The sequence below is a fragment of the Macaca nemestrina genome, chromosome 17 (genome assembly GCF_043159975.1).
Source record: "Macaca nemestrina isolate mMacNem1 chromosome 17, mMacNem.hap1, whole genome shotgun sequence".
NCBI lineage: Eukaryota > Metazoa > Chordata > Mammalia > Primates > Cercopithecidae > Macaca > Macaca nemestrina.
Genome location: NC_092141.1, coordinates 3,478,456 through 3,487,980, shown reverse-complemented (window position 1 = coordinate 3,487,980; position 9,525 = coordinate 3,478,456). Strand labels below are relative to the sequence as shown.

General features: G+C 43.5%; 1 protein-coding gene across 1 annotated transcript; it reads left to right on the top strand.

The window, feature by feature from the left end:
* The first annotated feature begins 2,338 nt into the window (after nt 1–2,338).
* On the top strand, nt 2,339–6,406 carry LOC105471850 (olfactory receptor family 3 subfamily A member 2). The gene has a single exon (XM_071082132.1). The coding sequence runs from the start codon at nt 2,829–2,831 to the stop codon at nt 3,774–3,776; it is 948 nt and encodes a 315-aa protein (XP_070938233.1). The 5' UTR covers nt 2,339–2,828; the 3' UTR covers nt 3,777–6,406.
* The last annotated feature ends 3,119 nt before the right edge of the window (nt 6,407–9,525 follow it).

The following is a 9,525-nucleotide window of genomic DNA, read 5'->3' as shown; positions in this document are numbered from 1 at the left end:
GCCTAAGTGGAGGAGTCTTTGTGGAAGTGGCTGTGTGACCTGAAAGGGCTGGTGGCCTTCATGTCCTGTAAGGAGAAAAACAATGAAGAGGGAAGCAGGAAGCCATCATCATGCCTCCCAGGCTACAGATCTGGCAGAGTTCTCTGTCCTGGCTGGGAATTAGAACCACCTGGGAGGCGCTGAGGACCACCCATACCCAGGTACCACCAATTAAACCAATTAAATCAAAATTATTGGTGAAAGGCCTGAGCATATTATGTTCTTCTTAAAGCATTCCAGGTGATTCCAATAAGCCTGGGGACTGAGTATCTAATTTAACAGAGTCAGGAATTAAGGCTGGAAATACCACCAAACCTTTGCAAAATATCTTACATTTTTGTAACTTTTCTGTGTGTCATCTTTTAAAGTATTTCCTCCTCTCCCTTCAGGGTTATCAGTAAAAGTAAAATGAGAGAAAACAAAACAAAACTCTTAATTTGAGGGAGTGGCAAGAAAGAGCTAGTCGTTGGAAGTATCCACTCAGTTAAATGCTAAGACAGCAGTGATCAGGTGGGTGCTTAAAAAAATCCTGATGCTGCTGGGCACGGTGGCTGACGCCTGTAATCCCAGCACTTTGGGAGGCTGAGATGGCTGGATCACAAGGTCAGGAGATCGAGACCATCCTGGCCAGCATGGTGAAACCCCGTCTCTACTAAAAATACAAAAAAATTAGCTAGGCGTGGTGGTGCTTGCCTATAGTCCCAGCTACTGAGGAGGCTGAGGCAGGAGAATCTCTTGAACCCAGGAGGCAGAGGTTGCAGTGAGCCGAGATTGTGCCACTGCACTCCAGCCTGGCGACAGAGCGAGACTCCATCTCAAAAAAAAAAAAAAAATTCCTGATGCCTGGGTATTATCTTGAGATTCTGATTTAACTGGCCTGTGGGTAAATTCTGGATAACAGGAGTTTTTAGAGCTCCCACGTAAATCTAATGTGCAGCCAAGGTTGAGACTGGCTGTAAGACACTTGTTCCATGATTGTGAGTACATTTTCCCTTGTCGTCCCTAGTCAATGCTTACCAGCGGCTGGGGAACTGCTGATGATGCCGGCTTCTTGCTTTTAAAGTCTCACCTAAACACTGCACAGTCAGCCTGCCCGGATGGCTTCTCATGCAGTCCTGCCTCCTCTGCTTTTCAGATCTTGGTTGAGACCAGTTAAGACCATGCCACCAACCCGTGCACTCAGTTCCCACTTTTATGAACAAAGGATTTAAAAATCGTTTTGGTGATCATATCCCCAGGCAGTCGTATCAGTCATACTGCTGCTACAGTGTATTTGATTTCTGCAACCTCCCTAACCATTCACTGCCCCAGCTCAGGCAATCATCACTGTTCCCTTCCAGCTGCTTCCCGTCCTCTGATTCCGGACTATTCTATGCAAGGGAGTAACATTGCTTTTAAAGAACCTCTGGCCTGGCTTATTCCATGTGCAATAGAGACAGATGTTTTTGATCTGGAGTTGGATATAAAATCTGAAAGACGACTTCAACCTGGTTTTCCAAGTACATGCCTTCCTTATTTCAGGACATAGCATTAGAGCCCTTGGTCAATCTACCGTGCATAAGTCAAGGACAAGTGGAAGAACAGTGGCTGTGCAATGCAGAATCTAATTGCGCCTGGCAGCAGCCAACCCACAGGCTGTGATCATAACTTTGGTTTTAGGGAGGAGCAGCAGAGGATACACACAGAAAACATTATTTCACAGTATATCCTTAGTCAAAGTCCAGTATAGGGGCTTAAGTAACAATAAGTGTAATAATGTATTGAACAAGGAATGTTGAATTGATACTTCAGAGTGCGATCCCTCACCTTGGAGAAATGCACTCGACTGGTCTTTCTGACATCCACAATCATGGATACCTTCTCGCTGATTCTTGCCACAGCTTTGCTTGGCCTTTATTATGTCTAGAAGCCTTTAAACCTACGTGTTTCTGTTTCGTTTTGTTTTTTTGAGACGGAGCCTCGCTCTGTCACCCAGGCTGGAGTCCAATGGTGCAATCTCGGCTCACTGCAGTCTCCACCTCCCGAGTTCAAGCTATTCTCCTGCCCCAGCCTCCTGAGTAGCTGGAATTACAGGCACGCGCCACCACACCCAGCTAATTTTTGAAGTAGAGACGTGGTTTCACCATGTTGGACAGGCTGGTCTCAAACTCCTGATCTCAGATGATACACCCGCCTTGGCCTCCCAAACTGCTGGGATTACAGGCGTGAGCCACCGCCCCCAGCCTAGGTTATGTTTTAAATGCATTCTAGTTTCTCTGGATTTCTATTTTGAAACCTGCTTATTAGTTTGGGACAATCCCTCAGAGAGCAATAGGAAAATTTCATCTAAATCTAACTGTATTCATAGAGGAAGCCTTGTGTGTTTTTTAAAACAAAGTTTTTGTTTATATTTAAGGTATAGAACATGATCTTATGAGAATGGTTACTGTAGTGAAACAAATTAACTTATTCATCATCTCACAGTTACCCATTTCCCCCCTGTGGTGAGGACAGCTGTAATCTACTCAGCAACAATCCTGAATGCAATATACTTTATTAACTATAGTTCTCATGTTGTTCCAAGTATTCTGAGTGTTTCAGATAGCAGAGGATGAGAGGGACAAGGTGGTGGTGGCACTGGGCATCTCAACCAAGAGCAAAGTGAAGGCATTGAGGTGATGGAGGAGGTCAACGAGTGAGGGATGGCCTGGGGACTCGCCATGGGGCTTTGAACATAAATGGTTTAAAATGTTAATGTGAACTGAGTGAACTGGTACCTCCCCTGCTGGGACACGTCCTTATAGGAACTCATGGAGCCAGAAGCTGGGACCAACAGGACCGCCGTTGCTGAGTTCATTCTGCTGGGCCTGGTGCAAACAGAAGAGATGCAGTCTGTGGTCTTTGTGCTCTTCCTCTTTGCCTATCTGGTCACAGTTGGGGGCAACCTCAGCATCCTGGCAGCTGTCTTGGTGGAGCCCAAACTCCACACCCCCATGTACTTCTTCCTGGGGAACCTATCAGTGTTGGATGTCGGATGTATCACTGTCACTGTGCCTGCAATGTTGGGTCGTCTCTTGTCCCACAAGTGCACAATTTCCTATGATGCCTGCCTCTCCCAGCTCTTCTTCTTCCACCTTCTGGCTGGGATGGACTGCTTCCTGCTGACCGCCATGGCCTATGACCGATTCCTGGCCATCTGCCGGCCCCTCACCTACAGCACCCGCATGAGTCAGACAGTCCAGAGGATGTTGGTGGCTGCGTCCTGGGCTTGTGCTTTCACCAACGCACTGACCCACACTGTGGCCATATCCACACTCAACTTCTGTGGCCCTAACGAGGTCAATCACTTCTACTGTGACCTCCCACAGCTTTTCCGGCTCTCCTGCTCCAGCACGCAACTCAATGAGCTGCTGCTCTTTGCTGTGGGTTTCATCATGGCAGGTGCACCTTTGGTTCTCATCATCACCTCCTACAGCCACGTGGCAGCTGCAGTTCTACGAATCCGTTCCGTGGAGGGCCGGAAGAAGGCCTTCTCCACCTGTGGCGCCCACCTCACTGTGGTTTGTCTTTTCTATGGAACAGGTATCTTCAACTACATGAGACTGGGTTCAGAGGAGGCTTCGGACAAGGATAAAGGGGTTGGAGTTTTCAACACTGTTATCAACCCCATGCTGAACCCTCTTATCTACAGCCTCAGAAACCCTGATGTTCAGGGTGCTCTGTGGCGAATATTTTTGGGGAGGAGATCACTGACCTGAGAGGTGATGGGGTCCTTCCTTTCCTGCCTTTTCTGGACTGAGAAAAATTTCCCATGAAGACAGTAACCAGGAAAAATTCAGCCAGAACTATTTTTCCTATCTCCTGATGCTTGAAGATGGGTGTTACGTATTTGTCCTACTAGGAAACGTTACATAATTTATTCATTCAACAAATACTTATTAGATTACCTCTGTGATCTGGACAGTCCTCCAAGGCATTGGTGAACAAAATGGACAGAAGTCTCTGCACTCGTGCAGCTCACATGCTATAAAAGTAGACAAAATAAGTAAGCATCATACATACCGCATGATGATAATCTCTGTAGAGATGAACAAAGATGTTAATATGAAGTCAGGTTCTACCGGGCAAGCCCTGTGGGCAAGTTTTACCCTGTTTTTGGCTGTGCCTACTTTCTGGGTAGAGTTAAAACCTTGTAGTTCTGTGCGCCTGGAAAGTAACAAACGTCCTACAAAGAATGTCCAGTCGGTCAGTCACAGCCTAAGTGACCAAGAGTATTTCTGCAATATTTCCTTCTGGTTATAGGACGTGAGATTCCCTGCAGTTCAGAATAGGGGAAGTTTTTTTGTTTGTTTCTTTGTTTTGTTTTGTTTTATTGTTGTTTTGTTAAAAACTTGTTAAAAAGTTCTTTAGAAAACCAAAACCATGGGCCTAGTGCGATGGATTATTTCACCTTCATTTTCGTCTCTCCGCTGCCACATAAGAATCCTGCTGGATGTTGACTGGGCGTGGTGGCTCATGCCTGTAATCCCAGCACTTCGGGAGGCTGAGGCGGGCGAATCACGAGGTCAGGAGATCGAGACCACCCTGGCTAACATGGTGAAACCCCGTCTCTATTAAAAATACAAAAATAAAATTAGCCGGGCCTGGTGGCGGGCACCTGTAGTCCCAGCTACTCAGGAGGCTGAGGCAGGAGAATGGCGTGAACCCAGGAGGCAGAGCTTGCAGTGAACTGAGATCGTACCACTGCACTCCAGCCTGGGTGACAGAGCGAGACTCCATCTCAAAAAAAAAAAAAAAAAAAAAGAATCCTGCTGGATGTTTAGGGAACAGGAAAGGTCTAGAGAGGAAAAGAACCCCCTAAATTAAAACTACATTCATACATACATGATGTATCTTAAGGTCATAAAAGGAATGTTTCCTCTCCATTCCCTATGATGCCTTTTTCTCTCATTTAATGTCACCTTCCTCACACATACGATAAAGTTTTTGAAAGAGTAAATGTTTATATTACAATCAGGTCCTTAGATTTTTCAATGTAGAATATCCAACAAACTTCTCCTCCAAAGTCTTACTTAGCTCTCTCAAAGCTCCTTGCTCAGAAAATACATACCCATAAATGTAGTTCCTACAAAGGAGGGATGCCTGCATACCTGTCTTCCTTCCTTCCCAGTGTAAATGTATGTATTTTAAAAATTATTCAGAATGTTACACCTAATAGTGGAAACATTCAGATGATATTATTTTGTCAAGTAGGAAATAAAAATCCAAATGTTCCTTCACTGCATCAAAAATCACACTGTTAACGCCTCTTAAAATTGTGTTTTTAACTCTAGCGATTTCCCGTATATGTGATATGCCCATTTCACATCAGTAGAGCCATATTGTTCTGTGGTCTGCTTGTTCTTCCTACATATTATGCAATACAATCTTTTACACAATGAAGACTAACATCCTGCTGTATCTGTTTTAATGGTGGCACAGTATACCATTAAACATATAAGCCACAATTTATTTCATCAAACCTCTATCTATATAATTTGGGTTATTTTCAATTGTTTTGCAACAACAGGGTTGTGATGAATATTCTTACGGTGCTGTCTTTCCAAATCTCTAGAAGTGTTTCCCTGCGATTAATTCTTATGAATAACTTTATCAGATTAAAGGATGTGCAAATACACATTTTGAGATATGCATGCACACATCTCTTAATTTTTGCAACTTTTGCACCAGCTTACAAATTCACTGGATTTTGATAGTGTCTGTTTACCCACATCCCTACCATCAAGGGCTATGATAAATAGCATCTTCAATTTTTACAGTCTGAAAGTTGTACAATTATAGTATTTTCATTGAATTTTTTCTAGGTTTATTGAAGTATGATTAAGAAATAAAAAAATTGTACCTATGCTATAAGGCATGGTTTAATAAATGTATATATTGTGAAATGATTACCACAGTCGAGCTGATTTACATGTTCATCACCTCATAGTTATGGTTTCGTGTGTATGTGTGGTGAGAACATTTAAAAATCTATTCTTAGCAGATTTCAAGGACATCATACGTTATTATTAACTGTAGTTGTCATGCTGTACAGTAGAACTCCAGAGCTTATTCCTTCTACCTAACTGAAACTTTGTGCCCTTTGACCAGCATCCAAGATTATCCTTATTTGTTTTCCTCTGTAGGTAAAGTTGGTTTTTCATCCCCTGCCTTCTTTCAAGTTTTTCTTTCTTTTCTTTCATTTTCTGAAGTTTAAATATGATATTTCTACATGTAGATTATTGATATTTATCCTATTTTGTTGTTCTCTGAGTTTCCTAGATCTATGATTTGGTGTCTGTTATTAATGTTGGAAAATTCTCAGACGTTATTACTTCAAATATTTATTCTGTCCCTCTTTCTCTCCTCCTTCTGGTGCTACCATTATGTATAAGTTACATCTTTCATAATTGTCCCACAGTTTTTGGATATTCTCTTTTAGTTTTTTCATTTTTTTTTCTATTTGCTTTGCTTTTCAGTTTGAGAAGTTTCTATTGACATATCTTCAAGCTCTATTGACATATCTTCAAGTTCACAGATTTTTTTTTTTTCCTCAGGCACCTCTAGTCTACTGATGAGGCCATTGTCTGAGTCTACTTGGGCTGCTATAACAGAATACATAGACTGGGTGGCTTATAAACAAGAGAAATTTGTTTCTCACAGTTCTGGAGGCTGGAAAGTCCAATATCAAGGTGCTGCCAATAGACCTGGTATCTAATGAGAGCCACTTCCTGAGTGTCATAGGTGGCTGCTTTCTCATTGCATCTGTACATAGTGCAACGGACAAAGGAGCTCTCTGGGGCTCATTTTGTAAAGCACTAATCCCTTCCATGAGGGCTCTGCTCTCATGACCTGATTGTTTCCCCAAGGCCTCACCCCCAAAATACCATCACATTAGAGATTAGATTTCAACACACGAATTTTGACTAGGGCACAAACATTCACTCTGCACACATCAAAGGCATTCTTCATTTTTGTTATGGTGTTTTGGATTTCTAGTATTTCCTTTTGATTCTTAAGGTTTCCATCTTTCTGCTTACGTTAACGATCTTACATATTGTGCACTTTTTTCCATTAGATTCCTTTGCATATTAATCACAGTTATTTTAAATTCCCAATCCGATAATTCCAAAATCTCTGTCATATCTGGTTCTGGTTCTTGTACTTGTTTTGTCTCTTCAGACTGTGCATTTTGCCTTTTAACACGCCTTGTAATTTTTGTTGAATGCTGGACATCATGAATGGGTAAAGGGAACTGTGACAAATAGGCCTTTAGTGGGAAGTGTTGTGTTTATATGGCCAGAAGTTAGGCTGTGTTTACTGTTTGCTGTAGCCATAGATATCAGTAAAATTTTCTCTGGTGTCCTTGTTTTTATCTCCCTATTGTCTTTGGGTTTCTCTAGATATTCCTTTTTAAATCGGGTTGGAGCCTTGCAGTTCTTTCCACTGTAATCCTGTTATTACATAGGAGCCCTGCTGATGTGGTGGTGAGATGGAGGGGCAAGGAAAGCATTCTGTAATCCTGTGATTAGGTCTTGGTCTCACTCAGGTCTCACGATGAGTCAGTGCCCCTGCACTGTTACTTTCACAAGTGCTACTCAGCTTCCTCCTCTCCCCTAAATAAGACAGGACGTTTAGAGTTGGGTATTTCCCTTCCTCCATGTTGAAGGTTAGAGGGAGCTGGATATTTTTCTTCCCCCACATTGTCAATTAGGCTCTGGTAAAACCTATCATGGGGGCCAGGTGTGGTGGCTCACACCCATAATCCCAGCACTTTGGGAGGCCGAGGCAGGTGGATCACCAGAGGTCAGGAGTTCAAGACCAGCCTGGCCAGCATGATGAAACTCCATCTCTATTGTACTAATAATACAAAAAATTAGCCGGGTATGGTGGTGCATGCCTGTCATCCCAGCTACTCCAGACACTGAGGCAGGAGAATCACTTGAACCCGGGAGGTGGAGGTTGCAGTGAGCCAAGATTGCGCCATTGCACTCCATCCTGGGTGACAAGAGCAAAACTATTTCCAAAAACAAAACAAAAACCTACAGTGGGTTAGGCTCTGGTAAAATCATCTCCCTTGAGAGCCAGCCATTATTAAGGAAATATACTCTCAGCATATTTCAGAATTCCTGTTTGGGGGTCTGACAGGGGTTGCTTTTCTCCTCCCCCTGTCAGAAGCAAAAAAGGATTCTTCTATAATCTTCACAGTAAGAATCTGGTGGTGTTCCTGGAGGTAAAAGTCAGGAAACTGTGAGGGTCCTCTTGAGACTCCCCACACCTCAACCCAGAGTTTCTAATTCCCAAGCGAGTTCACACCAATTCTCCAGCTTGTCAATCGCAGTCTCGGTGTGTGTACCTGTACTGGCCCCAGCAGTGGGCTTCTGCTCCTGGGCTTCTATTCTAGTTAAGCCGTGATCCACCTCTCTCCCATTTTCGGAGCAGCAGTCTGCCCTGTGACTTTAGTTCTCTGAGGAATCTAAGAAGAGTTGTTGCTTTCGAATTTGTTCCACTCTTTCTTGTGGGAATGGGACTGATGATTTCTAAGCTTTTTACATGTTGGAGTGTAAACTGGGACTCTACGTTTTATTTTATTGATAACTACTGGTGGTGAACATTTATGGTCTGTCCGACTTCTGTTTCTCCCTTTCTAACAGCTGCCAATTTCCGTTTGGCATCCAGGTGGCTCCAGGGGGTGCGGTTCCAGCCAAGGCTCCAGAGTAGGGGTGTCAGAATATCTACTGGCCTGGCCACAGTGTGATGGTTCTGGTGGGCATGTGACCTAAGTTACCTTAACAAGATCTTGACACTCGCATTTCTCAACTCAGTTTCCATGAGATAATTAAGCCCTACACAAATGACTTGACTATTTTCTAAGCCAAGGATATACATAGCTGGCAACATTCTAGATGCATAGGACAGAAGTTAGTACATGACAGCGTGTATGTTTTAGGACGTTCAGTTAATTCCCTCAGGGAACTCTGGTTCAAAAGGACCACTCTAGACTGTTGCTCCTCATCAAGCAAAGAAATGACCTTGCTACCAAAGGTCTGACAGACGAAAAAGAGCTACCAAGTCTGACTGGGCCAAAACCCAGAAGAGAAAGGAATCCCCAGAACAGACTGCTAATGATTGAACTGCTTCCCCTCAAAAGGCATTTGCTGACTCCAGCACAGGGACTGAGATAGCAGAGAGTGTAGCTGAGAGGCTAAGAAGTGAGCAGAGTTTTCTCGGCTTATGGGGCTGGAGAGAGAAAACTTGCAGGTAAGGTCCTGCCAAAGGGAAAAGTACAATAAACACTCTCAGCTTTGAGCTGGGACTTTGAGCGTGCTGTACCTTCTAGGAGTAAGGCATCATCGGAAATAGGCCAAGCCTCGCAAAGAATGAAACTCGGCTTTAAGCAACTGACTCCATCATGGGTTGGATAAAAGAGATTTACTCCTGTCCTTTCTGCCTGCCACACTCAAAAAC